The sequence below is a fragment of the Podarcis tiliguerta genome, assembly GCF_965153285.1.
Source record: "Podarcis tiliguerta genome assembly, chromosome: 1".
Taxonomy (NCBI): Eukaryota; Metazoa; Chordata; class Lepidosauria; order Squamata; family Lacertidae; genus Podarcis; species Podarcis tiliguerta.
Window position 1 is genome coordinate 27,356,643 of NC_139534.1, and position 19,226 is coordinate 27,375,868.

Below are 19,226 nucleotides of genomic sequence, written 5' to 3' on the forward strand. Positions count from 1 at the left end.
CATTTACGCAGGTCTTATATTCCAAATCCCCGTGTGCATCAGTGAAGTTGCATACAATGGGGGAATCGGCTGTCGGCTCAACAAAGCCCCACTGATGTGTGGAGAAGGAACTCAATGATGTTTGCAGACCACTTCCTTAACTTTTGTTGCTTTTTGAATAATAATAATACCCCGCCTATCTGGCTGGATTTCTCTGGGCAGTTCCCAACAGAATATTAAAAACACGATAAAACATCAAACATTAAAAACTTTCCTAAACAGGGCTGCCTTCAGATGTCTCCTAAAAGTCAGATAGTGGTTTATTTCCTTGACATCTGATGGGAGGGCGTTCCACAGGGTGGGTGCCACTACTGAGAAGGCCCTCTGCCTGGTTCCCTGTAGCCTCACTTCTCGCAATGAGGGAACCACCAGAAGGCCCTCGGAGCTGGCCCTCAGTGTCCGGGCTGAACGACGGGGGTGGAGATGCTCCTTCAGGTATACTGGAGGAATTATTAAAATCTGGCAGACATACGTGGTAAATGCTGACTGTCCTTTTCTCCCCCACCCCCTTGCTTTCTTATCTAGGTTTACAGTTCTGAGATTTACTCGGTTCTCCGTCCCTTTGCTACTCTAAATTACGATCCTCCCCAGAGTGAAGAGTTTTTTGAGGCTTGCCTTCAGCACTTGAGCTCTTGCTTGGGTAAGTTCATCAGAGAGGAATGGTAGCCGGGTGACATTTCCCCCCAAGGTGCCAATTGGCAGTGTGATGAGTGCACAAGGCCAAATAAAATCTCTTTTTGAATCAAAGAAAACTGATATAATTCAGAACCTTCTGTTGTTTTTTGGGAGGCTGCGGGGGGACGGGGGACGACGACGTTGTGCTAACTATTCTAAACATCGGTAGGTAGAATGAATTTAAACTGGTGAGCAGTGAAGTGGCAACTCTTCCTTTCCCCATCTTTCAAAAGGAGCACAGCGCTAAGCAGGAGCACATTTTAAACTATTTGTGCTTGCTGATACAAAAATACCCCCACAGATTCTAAGACAAAGATTCATTTGGTTATTTCCTGTAAAGGGCGCTTATGAAGCTACTGCTGCAAATGTGCCGCTCGCAATGTGGGAAGACCGAGTTGCACAGCCTTAGGCACGGCAATGTATGGAGCAGGGGCTGGCAGGCAAGGACTGGGTGAATACAAGTGTGGGAGTACTAGCAGTGATTTTCTTACATAAACCATGCTGGAGAGGATGTGGGCGAGGGATCTATTATTGTGACCAAATTAACGTCAAGGCCAACAGCATGAAAATAAGCTCTATCAGTGTACAGTTAATCGGGTCATTTTTAGGACTGTGACATTTGCCACCACGTTCTTCCTTCTGTGATGGTTCCCCACTGTTTTCCACCCGCCCTGTTCCCAGTCTCTATATCCCTGTTCCTTCTGTTCCTCCGGACCATTACAAAATCTGAACGTCAGTTTCCAGAAGCAGAATAAATAAGCAAATGTATGTAAAAACCCTCAACATTTTAGACTTGTTCATGTGTCACTTGTGTGTGGGGTGTAGCTGTTGAGAAAGGAACAGGGATGCACTTTTATCCCCACCCTTGATAAGTTCCTGTGGCGAGGAAGGGGCTCTGTGTGATTGTATGGGTGTGGAGAGTTCTAGTTTCCTATCTGTTTCTCCACTTCTTCAGAGATACTGTCAGTTAAAGGATACACTAATATATTTGTTTTATACAGGTAGTTTTGAACCGCATCTCCTTGTGCTGCTTGGTTTTGCTTTGGCTGTTGCTGAGTATTTTCCAGAGAATCTGATAAAGGCTATATTTAACATCGAATTTCTGGCCAAACTAGATGCCCAGCTTGAAAGTAAGAAATAATTACAAATTTTAACAAGACTCTTGCATTTTGTAAGAGATTGTGTGTATGTGTTTTCTTTTGCTCAGAACAGGAATAGCCAACTGCATTTTTTGATACTACCGTCTTTTTGGTTTCAAATAATCTACCTTGGAATAATATTCCTATGTTTGAGTTAGGTTATTTTCAACAAACCACGGTTTGCCAGTTCAGAAACAACCAACCATGGTTGAGCCTGAGGCTTGCCTAGAATACTGTTTAATGGGATATGCGGGTGTGACCATATCCTCCACATGTAAAAATTGGCAAAGCGCAATGATTCTTTTCTTCAGATACATACTCTGCCTTGTTGCATAGCGAGTGTGCAACACGCAATTCAGATATTATCTACCTAGCAGAAATATCAACCTACTTAATATTTCTTCCTCTTGCATACTACTCCCCAACACCATCATGGGAAGGAAGTAAAATCTGATTCAGGCTAAACTGTGTTTTAAATGTCTTCTCTTTCCACCCAGCTTGAAGGAATAAGGATTTTCAGTTGTGATTATAAATGAGGTTACTTGTTTAGAGAATCATACAGCAGCCTTGAGTCAGGTAGTTCTTCCCATAAATGCTCCCCCAAGCTAGGTCAGGAGTGAAACATTACTTTCATTTTGTTTTTAAAATGAAGGTACAGTTAAAACTAGCATTTTAATTTAGTCTGTTCAACTATAAATTTTCATCCGATTGAGACTTCATTTATTCATTTGGGCATTTCTGTACTAATCAATCCACTACATGTCATCTGGCAGTTTCCATTTTTACTCAGATGTAAGTCCCACTTTTCTTGGTGAAGCTTTGTTCACTGTGCGTAGAATAATACCTTTATTACTTGCTTACTTTCATCCCCCTGTGCCCTCTCTAAATGGGGGAAGGAGGAGAAGGCATGGTGGACCCCCTGAGTTGTGGCTATGTTTGTGAGGAAGTTGTCCTCTGCATCAGCAGCACCAAGACAGAACAGTGATTTTCCTTTTCCCTCCCAGAGGGGAAAAGAGGAACGAAGATCTCCTCACCTTCTCTATCGTCTCTTTGAAATGCTTGCAGATAGGAGCCCTCAAAATTCCAAACAGCCAGAATATTTAAAAAGCCAAAAGGGGTAACAACACTTCTCAGCTTCATAAAGAAACCCAGAGTGAATTTTGACTTCTGGTTGTTGTTTTTTTGCTGAAGCCCTATACCAATTGAGTATGAATTAAACGGGGCTCTATGTAAGGTTGTGGTGATCAATGTCTTTTCCCTTCTGCACGGATTCATTTTTTAGAAAGCGCTACTAGTTCTCAGAAACTGCTGCTTCTGCAGAGTTGCAAGGCTACCTCCACAGCCTGGCTATTCACAAGAGTAGTGTTGGAAGGCGGTGTTGGCGAGGCATATCAGACCCCATACCTGTACCAACTTCGTATTAGACCTGCTGCCAGCTGGCTGTGAGGGCAGCTTGGGAATCTGTGGATCCCAGGCCATCTTAGCCCTCAGAAGGCCCCATTTTGTGGGCTATCCATTGGGCTCTGCCAACGGGGGTAGGGTGAATGGAAGGCAGGAGGTCTGTAACAGTGGAGGTGTCAGGGACTGGGCAGAGGAGGAATGGTGGAGACCACTTCCCCGTCCTGACCCAGGGAGGAAGAAGAGGAAGACAGTATAGATTTACAACAGGGGTTTGAGGGAGGAAGCAGCTCGGAGGCAGATGAGGGGGAAAGTTGGGAAATCATGGGAGAGCCAGAGCAGCTGGCTGGCATGTTGTCATTAGAAAGCATTTCAGACCCTCTATCTATCTGCCAGAACTCGGTGAGCCTTAAAAGTAGGAGAGCAAAGAGCTCAAAGACAGAGGGCATGTAGCAGCACCCATAGAGGAGATGAAGAGAATGACAAATGAGGAAGTGGGAGAGACAGGGCGGGTGGAGATTCACTTGGGACAATGCTATTATCCAAGAGGCTGGGTCCTATAGCCTCTCTCTGTAAAGATTGAAATAAAAAAGGACTGTAAGAAACTTTTCCTTGTCTTTATAATCTCCTGGGCAACCAGCCGGGAGCCGCTGACAGCATCCTGACAGGAGGCTGGCTGAGCCAGCAGAAGCAAGCCTCTGTTCAGTCCAGTGTCCCCACAGCCCAGTGTACAGTGGTGGGGGTTGGATTGCAGCTTAAGAGACTTCTGATTTGCTTCTGCGGCTGTGTCCTTTGTCTGAAGAGCTGCTTGCTTTTGTACTTACAGAAGTGCTGTCAGGCATACAGTGGTGTAAATAGTGTTCGTTTTTCCCCTCCATTTTTTTAAAAAAACCAGCGCTACCGGATTCCTTAAACCGGAGGGTCCGCTTACGGCTGATGGAACTGAACCGAGCGGTCTGTTTGGAGTGCCCAGAGCTCCAAATTCCATGGTTTCATGAGCGCTACTGTCAGCAACTACAGCGAAAAGGTGAATATTTAACCTTTTAAATGACAGTTGCATTATGGGTGCCTCAGTCCATTAAGAAAAACACCTTTACAGAGTCACATTTATTAAAACTCATAACATTTCAGAAATGGCTTAAACTTCAGTTATGTCCTTGTCAGCCTGCTATGAAGTGCTATATGAAGGTATTTAAAAAACAAACAAACAGAAAAGATGCTGACAAGCTCAGGGTAATATCCATTTGGTACCCTTGCATAATGTATTTGCTAATGGAAGAATGCAGGAGGTGACCCCCCCATTTCCTCTCCCCACAGAAGCCCATAGCACCCTCTGAAAATCTTTTCTGGAGGGTTGGGAAATCTCCAGGATGGGTTGGGAGATGGCATGGGGCGGGGGACAAATTGGCAAAGATCGCCTCCCTTCTTCCTTTAGCAGATGCCTCTACTGGAACAAAAGCTCAAGGAGCATCACCTGGATTCCACCTTCTGATAACGTAACACGCGTCGTTCTTGTAAAGCGATTCGTGATATTTTGTTCTGTCTTCCCTTTGCTTCTGATCTGGTTTTTATGCTTTGTTTTTGTTTTCACCCCCAGGCAGTGGTCGTCTTAGCGCGTTGCAACAGCAGATTCACGGACTGCTGGGAGAAATTTTGGGAGGAAGCCACTTTGCCAAGGTGTCTGTTCTCACTCCATACTACTACGGAATCGGTGGGTGTTTAATTCGTGGGAAATCCTCTGTGGTTCAGCATTTCATGGGAAACTCTCTCAAAACATTTCTCAAATGTACAGAAGCAAGTCCTGGCTATCCAAAGCAAGTCCTGGCTACCCCAGAGGCTTTCCAGACAATCTATTTATAGTTATCTGAATGCAGTGTTGTTTATTTTTCCTTATTGAAGGCCTGTCCTGATTCACAGGCCCAAAGGAGGGCCCGTGCGAGTGGTTTGATGCAGGGATACCAAAGAAGGATGCCTCAAACACTGTCAGGCCCAGTTCTTGTGCTGGGGCAACCCAGCCAGATGAGCGGGGTATAAATGATAAAATTATTATTACAGTGGTACCTCGGGTTACATACGCTTCAGGTTACATACGGTTCAGGTTACAGAGTCCGCTAACCCAGAAATAGTACCTTGGGTTAAGAACTTTGCTTCAGGATGAGAACAGAAATTGCGCAGTGGCGGCAGCGGGAGGCCCCATTAGCTAAATTGGTGCTTCAGGTTAAGAACAGTTTCAGGTTAAGAACAGACCTCCGTAATGAATTAAGTATGTAACCAGAGGTACCACTGTAGTAGTAGTAGTAGTAGTAGTAGTACTTATATACTTTTATTTATAAGCTATTCAAAAAACAAAACAGCAGTTTACAACAATTCTACTTAAAACCACACAGTACAGCTATATAGAGCGCATTGCATTAATCCAGCCTCTGGGTCACCAATGTACGGGATACAGTGGCCAGGCTCTTGCAGTTGCTGGATGCAATGAGGTAGTATGAGAGTCTTGACAACTGTGCTCCCCACCCACTTTTGTAGCATTTAATGTTGTTTTAAAGTTTAAATTGTATTTTAACTCATCTTTTTGAGTGCAGCCGTGAAAATTCCTCCCCTGATTCCTCGCCCCCAAGCAGAATTCCTCACAACTAGGCTACCACCTAACTTCCCCTTTAAAATTGCTACTGCATTTGCATGAAACTTGTGGAAACTGTTGGGCCATGGATAGAAATGCGGTTGGGTGATGCTTTGCATCTTTTGGATAATAAGCCCCAGTGAGGAGCATATTTAATTGAAATCAGTAGCACGTCCTTCCAAGTAATTGTGCTCAGGATCTTGGTGTGAAAAGTTGTACTAGTGAAATCAGTGGGACTGGAGTGACATAAGCAGTAAATAGACAGCCTGTGTGTAACAGAGAAGTTTTGCTTATAGGTTTTCTTTTCTTTTCTTGTAAGTGGTGGCCTGTGTAACTATTATCCTAACCTTAAATAGTGAGTGAGTGCTCTGGGAGCTAAAGTATTGCTGAAACAAAGTATGAGCCTGGTGAGTACCTGGATTGTAGATCACTGGAGCCCCACGTAAGCTGTTTCATGCTTTACTTAAGAGTCTGCTCTTAAGTATATACGTGTGTCTGAATATACAGTAGTAGTGCTTGAGTAACATTGTGGTTTGTAATATTGCACTGGTGGAGGAGTCATGCCCCACTGTAAACATTAACTTCCTATTGTGACAAGTCCTGAGATGATAATTTTTATTTCAGACTTTGAGTGTATTCTTGATAAAAACAAGAAGCCTCTTCCGCATACCGAACAGATTGTTGTCATGGCTGACTTGAAGGGAATGCACTGGGAGCAAGATGGCCTGTTGTTGGGAAGGAAAGGGCTGCCGCCCAGAGCTCAGAGGTGGTTACATATTTTCTGTGTGCTTCTATGGTCAATAGTCCATCTTCTTTCATACAGTTTTATGCCAAGTACAAATTCAGGGAAGGCTGATCTGTCCCATTGTACGTATCTGATTCCACTTGCTCCTAAAGAGTAAGTGAGAGGCAAATTGCACTTACAACTTTAGTCGCTAACAACAACATTTAAAATAACAGCATTTAAAGTCAGTTGCTCCTTACTTTGGCCTGAACCTGAGTGCCAACTTCTGTTGCTATTTAAACTGGGAAGCATATCTTTGCATCTGCGTGTGCTCTTCAGCCGTTAATATTTTTGACTTTGAATAAAATGCTACATTGTGAAATGCACTAAGCTTTATTACAAGGCCCTTAGGGTTCTTGGACCAAGGCAAGCTGAGCTGAAATAAAAAAGGGCGTTTAGAAGGATATTTCATTTCCTCCCTTAATTTACTGCAATTTATTCTGGATAGACACCTTCATTGAGTCTACACCATTCCTAATGTAGAAACTCCCTTATTGATAGGGCAACCTATATTTGCTTTAGTTACTTGCTCAATGGAAAGTTAATTTCTAGCTGGCTGTGTTGTTAAAGAGCGTCCGTTTTAGTATTCCTTGAACTTTATTTGCTCTAAAGAAACCTTGTTAGATTTTATTGTTGTTCTGGACATATGCCACATATTTGCAGAGACTGATGCACATTGAGATGTGACAGATTTCTCTTGTTCAGGGTTAACCTTTCCATTTCAGTGGAGTGAGGTATTATAAGTGTGCAAAGGAATAAACATAGGTTATCTCCCTCTACTGAAAAGAACTGTGAAAGTTCTCCTTGGCAGGGAAACTGGAGGCATCAGCCTTCAGAGGCCCATTGCTCAGAAGAGACTGATGCATTTGCAGTTTAACATTGCAATACATGTTTTAATATGATAAAACTCTGCACGTTCCCTTGCCTCTTTTTACTTCTGAGGTGAGACATACATACAGTTTCAGGAGTTTTTTGCCCCTATTATCTAAAGGGCTCACTTTAGATTCTGAGTAGATTCTGTTTTCAGATTGTTGAACCTATAATGATGCACATATGATTGTATTGTATTCAGAATTGCAGTGGATTTTCTGGATTCAAAGGCCTTTTGTAAGAACTTGAATCACCTGAAAGGAGAAGCTGCTATGAAAAAGCGACATTTGGAGATTCTAGGATACCACGTTGTTCAGGTATGTTGTCCTCTGGATTTTGTATCAGTATTGCACATACCGTATTTTTCACACTATAGGGCGCACTGGCCCATAGGGCGCACTTATTTTTTGAGGGGGGAAATAAAGAAAAAAAAATTCTTTCCCCCCGAGCCCCAAAGAGCAAAGAAGCCATGACAGCGAGCGGGAAATGTGTGCGCGTCCTATGGGGCGAATGCAGGCTTTCGCTGAAGCCTGGAGAGCGAGAGGGGTCGGTGTGCACCTACCCATCTCGCTCTCCAGGCTTCAGGAAGCTCTCTGCAAGCCGTGGGAGGGCTGCGCAAAGTCGTGCAGCTCTCCCATGGCTTGTGGAGAGCTGCCTGTTCTGGGGGCTGGGGTCGGGAAGCTCGGGCTTCCCCCGCCCCAGCCCCGCGCCTGGGGGGAAATAATTTTTTTTCCCTTTATTTCCCCCCCCCAAAAAACTAGGTGCGCCCTATGGGCCGAAAAATACGGTAAGTAGAACTTACTTTTGAGTGAATATGCATCTTTCCATTGAAAGCAGTCAACATTGGGATGATCCTGTTCTTTAGCCTCAGTGCATATGGAATACTGTTCAGTTTCCTAAACTTAGGTGACCAAGTGCTCTGTAACAGGAAACTTGACTAGTGTTATGTCTGAACATGTTTTCACTTATAATGTTCCCCTCCAAATCAGTTTACAACCAGATCTAGAAGCAGCCGTGTAACTATGCCAATACAACAGAGATTCTTGTTAAAAACAAGTATCTTGATAGGTTTCCATTGCTATATTTCTACAGAAAGCTTTATTTTATTTCAGATCCCTCATTTTGAATGGAACTCCATGGAGCTGTCATCAAAGGAGGCATGGATGGAGTATCTAAAGAATAAAATATATGAAAAGGTTTGATACGATCACGTGAAGAAGACACACAATCATGAAGTCATTTTATATGGACTGTGGAACATTAAATATTTTAAGCCTGATGTGGCTTTACTGAAATCCCTTTTTAAAACTGAAATCATCACAACGCACACTAGGCTCTAGTTCCACAAGGGTGACCCACATGCGGAAGCAGCTTCACAAACCTGCTGCCTATGCAGATGTGCCTCTGGATTTACATTTGGACCTGGATTTTGATGCTCCACTAGATCTCTTTGAAATGGCTGGATAATTCTTCCAATGCAGATGAGAATGCATTTCCCCATCTGTAACCCTCCTTTCTGACCCCCCCCCCCGAGGGTTGGAGAACTTCCAGAGCTGCTCCCCTTGAGGCACAAAGAGCTGACTCTTCCACCCATAGGAAAATATCAATCATACATACACTGACCTCTCAGAATCTTAGCTCAGACACATTTGTGTTTCTCATATGCATACAACAAATGGGCAATAAAAGACAATGGAACAAAAAGCCTAATGGAAGTCATTAGGATGGAATGTGTCTCTGCACCTTGAAATTTCGCTTTAGGTCAAAGTAAGTGAAAGTAAACCACACTTGCCTGTTCCTCTCAGTTTATGATACCTTTATACCTGCTGCTTCCTCCTACGGAGCTACTACTAGCCTGGTGAACAAGAAAGCTACCACACTCTGATTTTTGAATTGGTTCCAGCTAGTAAATGTGTCATGTTGCTATTTAAAAACTATCTTCCTCTGCTAAGAGCTGGTGAATTCCCAGTATGAATCTCCCCTCGGGTCTGCTGCTGCCGCAGCCGTTGAAAGAACAGGAGACATGCAACAATAGCACAAGTGCTTGAGTCTGCCAGGCATTGTGAGTGACAACCACAGGTTGCTTGTCCGTTGCAGAGAGGCAAACCGCTCCTCCAAATAGTTGGCATTTATTTCATGGTGTCCCCCTCCTATTTCAGGGCTGGCCCCTGCTTTAAACCTGCAGAACTCCACAACTCAGCAAATATCACCCCCATATTTTAAGGGGAAGCCAAGCTGATCTTTAAAAAATGGAGGCGGCTTCCATAACCTAATTCTCAGAATGCAAGCACAGGAATTGGCTATACAGTTAAATGAATACCAGGCAGAGGGAATTTCTGCTTATGCAGGAGAGGGGAGTTCCCTGATATATTTTTTTAGAAATTGTCCCTATTGTAACTCCCTGATCCATATGCTGTAGTGTGCCAGAGGATCTTCCAGAGGAAGGCGAGTTATGGTAAAGTCCTCTGCTGTGATTGGTGCAGAAGCTCCAAGCCCATTTTATGTGAAAATAGTTTTGAAATGTATAACAATCCAAGACAGCCTGGAAGATTGGGGCGATAAGCGTATTTTGTATATGAGGCTACAGCAAAAATTGCACAGGTAGGAACCATTTCTAGATGAAATCTCCCAGACTCATTTTTAGTCAAATTCAATTTTATTCAGTGTTACAGCAGAATTTACTTCAAATTCAAACTGTTAGTAAAAACTGAGGGCGGGGGGCATTGGGCACCTACAGAAGTTAATACGTATAAGACAGATACATGAACAGTTTAATGAATCAAGGTAGTTCTCAATCTCTGTACAGGGTAAGCTTGCACAACAAAACCAGAGGGGGACAATAAAAAATAAAAAAGCATCATTAGTCAATCTTCCTTTCACTTTACAGCTTTGAAAGCTTAAAGAGATTCAGGCCAACAGAAAGACAAGAGGCACCAGAAGCATAGCGAATTTCTTTCAGCATCCCACACCACTCCTTCTTCTCGTCGTCATACCTGCATGGACAAAAGTTACTATAAGTAGGCACCTGAGATCACAGAGCAACTAATCCCTTTCTATGTTTACAAATACCAACCATGCATTAGGATCCCAACATAAAATGCCAGCTATGACGATAAGGCTTTATTCTCCATAGTACATTGTTGATTTAGTGACTCATTTCACAGCTCTGGAACTGTTTGTTATTTCCCAACGTTCTTTTTCCTTGTGGTCCTCCAGCTGTTATTGGGCAACTCCGTGACCGTTGGCCACGCTGAAAGGGGGCGATGGGAGGGAGTAGGAATCCAATGACCCAGGGCGGCCGGTGGTTCCTGATCCCTGCTTTAAAATTTCACAACTCAAGTAATAGTGTCAACTCTTAACTGAATCAGCTATCTGCATCAGTTTATATGGTTTATTTCTATTTTGAACATGTTAGACCAAAAAACTTAGGGGTGCTTTCAACACCGCACTATGCAGATAATTTTGGAATGATCTCCCCTGCTCTGCCCATGCAGTCCCTAAATCTGTTCTTTCCCCACAGAGCAGATTCAGGGACAGTGTGGGGCCAGCACAAAACTGTAGCCAAACACTGCCTTTGAAAGGCAATCTAGCATAAACCCTTGCATAAAAGATAGACAAATCCATCCACCACTCCTTGGTACAGACCTGTCTCTGCAAACACCTACACAGTACTCGAGCAAAGAGTCTGGCCTGTTTGTGGGAAAAGAGGTTACTTCTGCGATCTGTAAAGCATTTTGACAATTTTTTGATTAACCTGAAGTTAAGATTATTTAGTCCTCTGAAGTGAGTAATATTTCATAGCAAAAAAAAGATGGAATTAACAGGCTTCAGATGAGATGATAATATACTATGACAAAAGATTGTCAATAAAAAATAAGCTGACATTAGAACGTTTACAAAAGCAGCAGTTTTCCACTGGATTCTGGAGATGACCTCGTGCAGTGTGAATATGAAATATTTTAGTCTCTCATACAGTATCCTATACATGTCTACTCAGAAGCACATTCCATTAAGTTCAGCAGGAGTGCTGGCCAACATGTATGCAGTTACCGTCTTTGATTAGCAAAAAGAGTAATATTCAAACAACTTACTTCCAGATGTCGTTCACCTCATTAGGTGCAAATTCCTTCGTTTCAAGCTGAATCATAGCAAAGCCTCCAATAGCATACAAGGAGCCAGACAGATCAACTAAAGAAATGGAGCTTCTCTCTTGTGGAAACTCTGGCATAATCTCCCATCTGTAATTTAACAAATATTAGATAATGCTCACTTTTAAAACATAACTTTAGTATAACAGCAGAGCAGGAAATATATATATATATTGTTTCCACTTCATTCATGCAAGGACTCCTTCTGTGAGCAGAACTCCTTCAAGGAATGAAGTGAAAATGTTGGATACAACCCACACTTTCTCAGATATGCTGGAAAACTTCTGGCCAAGCTCCAACATATGGTGAGGTGATGGTGCCAAAACAGGGGGAGTTCTGGGGTGGCAGCAGGGTTTGAAATTATCAGGGCGCCAGGCGCATTTTGCATCTAAAGATTCTCCACTTGGGAGCCCCTCAAAAAATCTGGGTGCCATTTTTTTGTGCCTGGCTGACACTTGAGGATTTCTGAAATGTATGTGTTTTGAAGTATACGCTAACAACAGACAACGAGGAGTTCAACAACGAAGAATAGAACGTTTTGAAAACTGAAGTACGGTACCAATATTTTAATTGCAAACACCAAATTAAACATGTATTAACAATTTCTGCTAACAATTTCTATTAACAACGTGTCACTTATGTGAATTGTGTATTAGTTAATGCTTATTTAAATAATAAAAAGTGTTGCCGACCCACCCACCCTGGTGGCAACGACATTCTATTCTGGCACCCACAACCCAGTTCCCAGAAGCCATTTGGCTCCTTGCTTTGCTATCCCAGTTTCTAACACGGGGTGGCGGTCACCTTGCAGGTGTACACCCATCTATAGGACCATTGCTGCTAAGAGCTCCAGAGCTCCACCAGCCCTGCCATGTCACCTCATCCCATCTCAATGAGTGCAATGCCACCGCTAAGACACCACCACTCCTTCAACTGCCTACCCCCAAATCACTGCTGCATTGGCTGCCTCTGCTTATGGAAGAAGGGAGGCAATATGGTACTGTCATTCTAAACACAATCACTCCTTTCCAAGACAGATTGTGTGAATTTGGTAGTGGGTTTCTGCATATCTGTAGTGGGGAAAGCTCCAGCATAGGTGTGGCCAATGAGAATGAGACTGGATATCACACTCACTTGTTAGTGGTGAGATCAAATGCTTCAACGGAAGCTGAGAGGCCCTCTTCGGTAACGCCCCCTGCAATCACAATTTTGCCTTTATGGACAGCGATGCCAAACATAGAGCGAGCCACTTTCATAGGGGGAAGATCACGCCAGTCTCCCCTCTTGGAATTGTATGCAAACACTCTGTTAGTGCATTTTCTGTGGAGAGAAAGAAACAACGTGAATTGTTCTCAGAAATCACAACTCGGCGGTCACAACGAAAAGGTGTGAACATCTTGCAAGACATTTCCACTTCGAGGATAACAGGCATTCAGATTTGGAAAATAGTTTCAAATCCAATCCAAGCATAACACGCTAGGACCAAGAAAGAACTTCTAGATAGATATGCCAAACACCTTAACATCCCATGACTGTAAATGGGAAGATAATGCATTAATTTGTATCCTGAGTTCTTTCTGTTATTTATATTGCAGATGTCAACTTCCTAATATTTTTCTCTATCCTTTCTTAGAATGGCTGCCTTGGCTTCTGTGGTCTGGATCGAAAGTCCTCAGAGAAAACACCTCACAGCATCTTGAGATGGAAGACCTGCTCCCAGCCTTGCAGTCCTTTCCCCACCTGGCATGGGAGGGCAGGGCCTGGACTGACTCCAGCTACAAAGGTTGAGGCTGCTGAACAGTCTCTTGGGTTGGGTACTATTTAGGAGTTTTCGTTGCTGTTGTTGCTACTAATTTTTTGTATCTTTACATTTAGAACTTATGATTTATGTGAAAATCGTTCAGTTTGGTCATGTACATTTTGGCATCCTTTTTATTTATTCTTTTTGACTACATTTAGGCAAATCTTTTTATGCTGTAAGCTGCCTTGAGCATGGTTTTAACTATGGAAAGGCGGCATACAAAGAGGATGATGTTCCGCTCCCATGATATTTAACTAATGGAATACCCATTCTTCTTTTCAGCAGTGGCTCATTTCATTAACTTGCCATGGTCTCTTCTGTATATGTTACAAGTTTTCCATTATTTCTGCCATCCTCAGCCAATTTGTTGCTACAGTATAGTTCAAGAGCAAATCAACATATTACCCCAGAATGTTGCATAATATACACACAGCCAAAAACCAATGCTGGATATTTCTAAAACTATAGGCTGAGGTTCCAGTATGGTGACACTGGACACATGCAATGGGACATGCAATTGTGAACCTCCCTGAGACCTGTGGGTAAAGGTAAAGGTAAAGGTAAAGGTACCCCTGCCCATACAGGCCAGTCTTGCCAGACTCTAGGGTTGTGCGCTCATCTCACTCAAGAGGCCGGGGACCAGCGCTGTCCGCAGACACTTCCGGGTCACGTGGCCAGCGTGACAAGCTGCATCTGGCGAGCCAGCGCAGCACACGGAACGCCGTTTACCTTCCCGCTGGTAAGCGGTCCCTATTTATCTACTTGCACCCGGGGGTGCTTTCGAACTGCTAGGTTGGCAGGCACTGAGACCGAACGACGGGAGCGCACCCCGCCACAGGGATTTGAACCGCCGACCATGCGATCGGCAAGCCCTAGGTGCTGAGGTTTTACCCACAGCGCCACCCGTGTCCTGTGGGTATAGGGTGGTATATATTTTCAATCAATCAATACTAATTCATACGATCATGGGTTCCAGCCCTTTTCCTCTCTGCAGCAGAATTTCCCCACTGCCTTTAACTTCAGTTATGGTTACATGGGCACCAACTTTAATCAAGGTTAATCAGGGGTTGAAACAGGGCACAAGTAGAAACGTTTTACCATGCCCCCCCTCCCCCACCATTGGGACACTTTTGAAGTACTCACTTATCATCAGTCTTTCCTCCAAGACAATATACAACTCCATTGTGTGAAGTAGTAGCATGACCATAGACTTTGAGGGGGAGCTTTTTGACCTCATTCCATTTGAGGGATCTGGAATGGAAGAGGACCCAGTAAGGCAACAGAAAATCCAACGAGAAGCTCCAGTAAACACAACAATATGAAGGCACCTACGTGGGATCATAGCATAGTACTGAATCCAGAGACTCCTCAGTTTGGAGGTCTTTGCCTGCAATTACATAGATTTTGTTCTCCAGTTCACCTAGTCCAAACAGGCACCTGGCTGATGGCAGCGGAGGAAGACCAACCCATTCGGAAGTGATGGTATCCAACTATATATTTTTCCAAAATTCAAAATTAAGAAGTATTAGCGAAGACATACAAAAAGAAGACATACAAAAGAGTACATAGGCCTGAAAGATGGTAAAACAAGAGCGCTCAAAGAGGTAGTAGCAAACTGTGCAAAGGAAGGAAGGAAGGAAGGAAGGAAGGAAGGAAGGAAGGAAAACTGAAAAGGGGGTGGGAACATTGTAAGATAAAAGGTAGAATAAGCAGGTGAAGAAAAGAAACAGTACAGAATCCATTCCTCCCATCCTGACTTTTAACCACACACAGTGAAGACTCTGAATGTACTTCTGGAAAAAGAACTCGGAAGGTGAGAGCTACACCCTTTGGGTGTGTGCACATGATTTGGGGGAGGGATAACCTACCAAAACTCTAGCCTACCTTTAAATGTTTCCCATATAGGACTTGGCTAGCAGAGATATCATCTGTAGGCTCGTATAGAGATTACAAATAAGTAGATCTGATCCATGACAACATTCCCCTTCTCCCTATTTTAAAAACCTTGATGCATTGTGTGTCTTCTTAAGTCCCATCCCACAAGCTTCCCCAACTTGTATCTTGATTATACAGTCCTCCACCCCACCAGACCTCTGTACCAAACTTGCGAGTCCCAATGCACCTTTTGAAAATGACTAAACTATGCCCTGCCCTAATGCTGCTTGCTATGTTTTCATGGCTATACATTTTTCTTCATTTTTTATGACTGTTTCACATTCAAACTTTCCAAGAGCTATTTTATCTCCCCTGCCTTCCCACCAATTCCTCTACTTACCTGGACATGTTTTTCACAGAGGTGTGGAATTTATCTCTGGATTGTAGCGCCTCACCCTGGGCTAAGCTGAACAGGGGGCTTTCTTTTTTTGCAAAATGTTTTGCCAATTGCAAAAAGGAGATCCATTATTATGTCAATCGTTTGTGGTGAACATGAACTGGGATGAGAATGTACACTCCCTTTAAAGCAGCCAGAATTGAATTATTTGGGTGTTGGGTGAGAGCAGGAGAGAAAGAAATCTGAACAAGACAGGTGAAGTGAGTGGATGAATATTTAAATTTAAATACAGCTTGTGTAATGATGGGCCAAGACAGAGCCTTGGCTCAGTGAGCAGCCAGAATATGCCCCAGTCACTTGGAGGCTATACTGAGGGTAGGGTGGGGGATTGAAAAAAGAAAAAGTAGAAGGAATAAAGAGTAAATAGAGAAATAGAAGAAAAGCAGCTAGCTGGACTAATAAAGACCAACAACCCAGGTCATCAGGGAAACCCTTTTGATGGCATCACGCCCTGTGGACTATTGTAGGACAGTGGCTCGAAACATATAAACTACCTTCTAATAGGTTGCAAATAGGATCCTCCATTTATCAGTTGTTTGTTATGCCCGAACTTGTGGAAACACTGGTTATTTTAAACTATGGCCTGTTCCAACAGGCTTACAATTTTGGCTTGTTAGAAAATACAGGTTAACAATTGCTTAAACTAATCAAACTGTTCCGATGCAACAAGGAACTCCAATTGGTTTAAAAGTGAACACAGATGCCTCTAATCTCTTCCTTGCAGCTGTGCCAGAAGAGATGGGAAGGCAAAGGATGGGGGGGGTCTACCTGCTGCTTGTGCAGGTAACGCAAAACAATAGTACTGCAGACAAAATGAGCCATCTTGCTTCACTCCATCAATGGCATAAGATATTTGGGCTCAGTTATTGACAGGGGAAAGTTTACATTGTGATGAACTTAAAAAAGAACAGGAACAAAGTGAGCAATGTAGCACATTTTGACCTAGAAGTCTACATGTGCCCAGAATGCACACAGCCTGCAAAAGCAATGTCCATAAATATGAACTGCAGCTGCTGAAATGAATGGGGAGACCCTTGGAATTGTTCTGTGTGTGTGTGTGTGTGTGTGTGTGTGTGTAGAGCAGGTGTTATGCCCATCAGGACTCACTGTATTAGAATGTCTAACTATGGACAGATCCCCCAAACAATCTTGGGGGCTGTGGTGCTGGGAATTGTAGCTTTGTGAGGGAGAAAATACAGTTCCCAGGATTCTTTGGAAGAAGCCATGTGCTTTAAATAGAATTTAAATGTATGGTGTGGATCTGGCATGTATATGATGTAAAACAGGGAAGAAACAAAAGCAAACTAGAAAACATATAAATATGGACAGGACGCTAAGGCCCACATTAAAAACCCACTTTACACGTGTTCAGATGTTCATCTGAGCAGACATTCAAGGGGAGTGGGATTGCACTCGTTCCTGCTGGCTCTGCCCCCACTCTGCTCACATTTATGCAAGTATGAACTGCATGTGAGTAGGTTCTTTCAGACATTTCACCAGGATAGAGCTGTGATTTTAAGTCAGAGCACACATGATGCCACAGCTTCTGTTATACAATACAATTTCAGTTTCACGTCAATAACGTTTGGTAGACCAACACAGTTGGTGCTGTTGGCAAATGTTTTTTTAAAAAAGCTTTTAGAGGAGAATGTTCTAATATTATAGAGGAAATTAGACAGTTTAGAAAGGGAAAGAGGATTGAGGGCTATCTGGAAGGAGTGGTGAAATTATTGGGTCAATGGTAAAATTACAGGATAAAATTATTATGCACTTTTGGATTTCTAAACTCTTATGACCTTGAACTAGAAAGACAATACAGGATGTACAGCTCCTAGAGAAAAGTTGCACACCAAAGGAGCCACACAAAAGCTATGTTTTTAGCATGTGGAGTTCAATTATTTCTTCCCTTACCAAACAAACCAGAGATTTATACCTGGAAAAAGTATGACTGGAAAGGCTGCTCCTTGTTCTCTTCATCCACATACAGTCCTCCCACTACATAAACCTGCTTCTGTTTAGTGACTATGCTGGAATGATTTCTGGGAATCTGTTCCGACAGCGCTGCCAGGTAACATTCATTCTCTGTGGGGTCATAAGCCACAGAAGCAGTATCGTTTATGAGAAGAATAAGGTCTTTAGTAAACATCCCGTGCCTCGGAATATCATTTAGGTAACCAGGAAGCAAATCTTCGTCCCCCACGTCACCATTAACCTCTCCTTTGCCCGATTTCCCTGCACCTTTGGTTGGCTCAGGCAGTTTCCCAGCAAAGGCATCTTTAATAACCTTAATCTTTTTTGAAAGATCTGGGTTGCTTTTGATGATTTCATCCTTCTCGACATGCTCCTTGAAATATTTCTCGTCCATCAGGCGAAAGCGGATGCAGTCAAACACTTCTCCGAGGTTCTTTGCTCGATTCTCTTTATCCGCTTGCACCCATCTCATCACAGCCTCAAAAACCACTTCTTCCTTTTCGATGTTCAAGCTGTCTGGCGAAATCACAGAGATCAATTCGTGAGGGGCGAGCTGCCTGAAGTCCTCTTCTTTGCAAATCTTCACAAAGTGGTCTGACACAAAATCACGGGCGGACAGGGCAAGTCTCGGGCAGTCGAGGAGGAGACCTAATCTCAGGATGGCCAGGCAATTGCCAACAGCAAGTCTCTTCTGGAGGTAAGAAACACAGACAGTGAAAACGGAAGGGATTTGAAAGCGGCTTGCCAAAGCAAAAATATCTTGCACGTTAGAATCGTTGAGGTCAATGCTTGCAGAATAAAGGTACTTAAGAATCATATCTAGGATGACAGGATCGACATTGTCCAGCACCACCTCTTTCTTTTTCTCCTCGCTTTGCTCCGATAAGAAGTACTCACGGAAATAAGGACTACAGGCTGACAGAATCAGTCTGTGGCAAGGGAGACTTTTATCCCCGGCTTTTAAGGAACAATCAACAAACTTTTTCTCTTCCAAAAGTTCCCTAAGGCCATCTTGAAGAAGAGTGGATTGATAAAGCCGAAGCTCTTCCGCAAGTTCTCTTCGGGAATCCATTTTGTGGAACGAGTGGGCGAGGAGGTAGGAGTGAGAGCCCTCTTGCTGGTACCTAGGTCTGCCTGAAAAAGGCAGATCAATGTGCTCTGCCCGGCCTGAAGCTTCTGTAATTTAATCTTGCCAGCTAAATATAGGTACAGACTTTCACAAGCTGGAATTTAGGGTGGATGGCGTGGAAAGAAGAGTGGAGCTTGCAGCTGTCATGGGTTGAAAGAAGCAACTGTTGCTTTTAGTCACTAGGGAACCACTTTTACTTGGTTACACACACTGAATCACCAAGATTACTTACAGAATATAGTTAGCACCTGCAGTCAGCAAAGGTGCAGAATTAGAACCAAGGCAGTTACTATGAAGTAGGTCTTTAAAATGCTAAT

At 43.3% G+C, this 19,226-nt stretch overlaps 2 protein-coding genes across 3 annotated transcripts in view; one reads left to right on the plus strand and one right to left on the minus strand.

Annotated features, from left to right (window-relative positions):
* FASTKD1 (FAST kinase domains 1) overlaps positions 1-11,429 on the plus strand; it is a 25,790-nt gene extending 14,361 nt beyond the window's left edge. For both annotated transcript variants that reach the window (XM_083408010.1, XM_083408009.1), the window contains exons 9-15: positions 565-679; positions 1,716-1,844; positions 4,147-4,278; positions 4,849-4,962; positions 6,499-6,640; positions 7,731-7,845; positions 8,641-11,429. In XM_083408010.1, coding sequence (XP_083264136.1) covers positions 565-679; positions 1,716-1,844; positions 4,147-4,278; positions 4,849-4,962; positions 6,499-6,640; positions 7,731-7,845; positions 8,641-8,730 — 837 coding nt within the window. In that variant the 3' untranslated portion in view covers positions 8,731-11,429. The remainder of the gene's footprint in view (positions 1-564; positions 680-1,715; positions 1,845-4,146; positions 4,279-4,848; positions 4,963-6,498; positions 6,641-7,730; positions 7,846-8,640) is intronic.
* Positions 10,166-19,072, minus strand: KLHL41 (kelch like family member 41). The gene is made up of 6 exons (XM_083409400.1): positions 17,743-19,072; positions 14,810-14,967; positions 14,621-14,728; positions 12,811-12,996; positions 11,620-11,766; positions 10,166-10,521 (listed from the first exon to the last, which is right to left on the minus strand). The coding sequence occupies exons 1-6, from the start codon at positions 18,850-18,852 to the stop codon at positions 10,410-10,412; spliced, it is 1,821 nt and encodes a 606-aa protein (XP_083265526.1). The 5' UTR covers positions 18,853-19,072; the 3' UTR covers positions 10,166-10,409.
* Between the last annotated feature and the right edge of the window lie 154 nt (positions 19,073-19,226).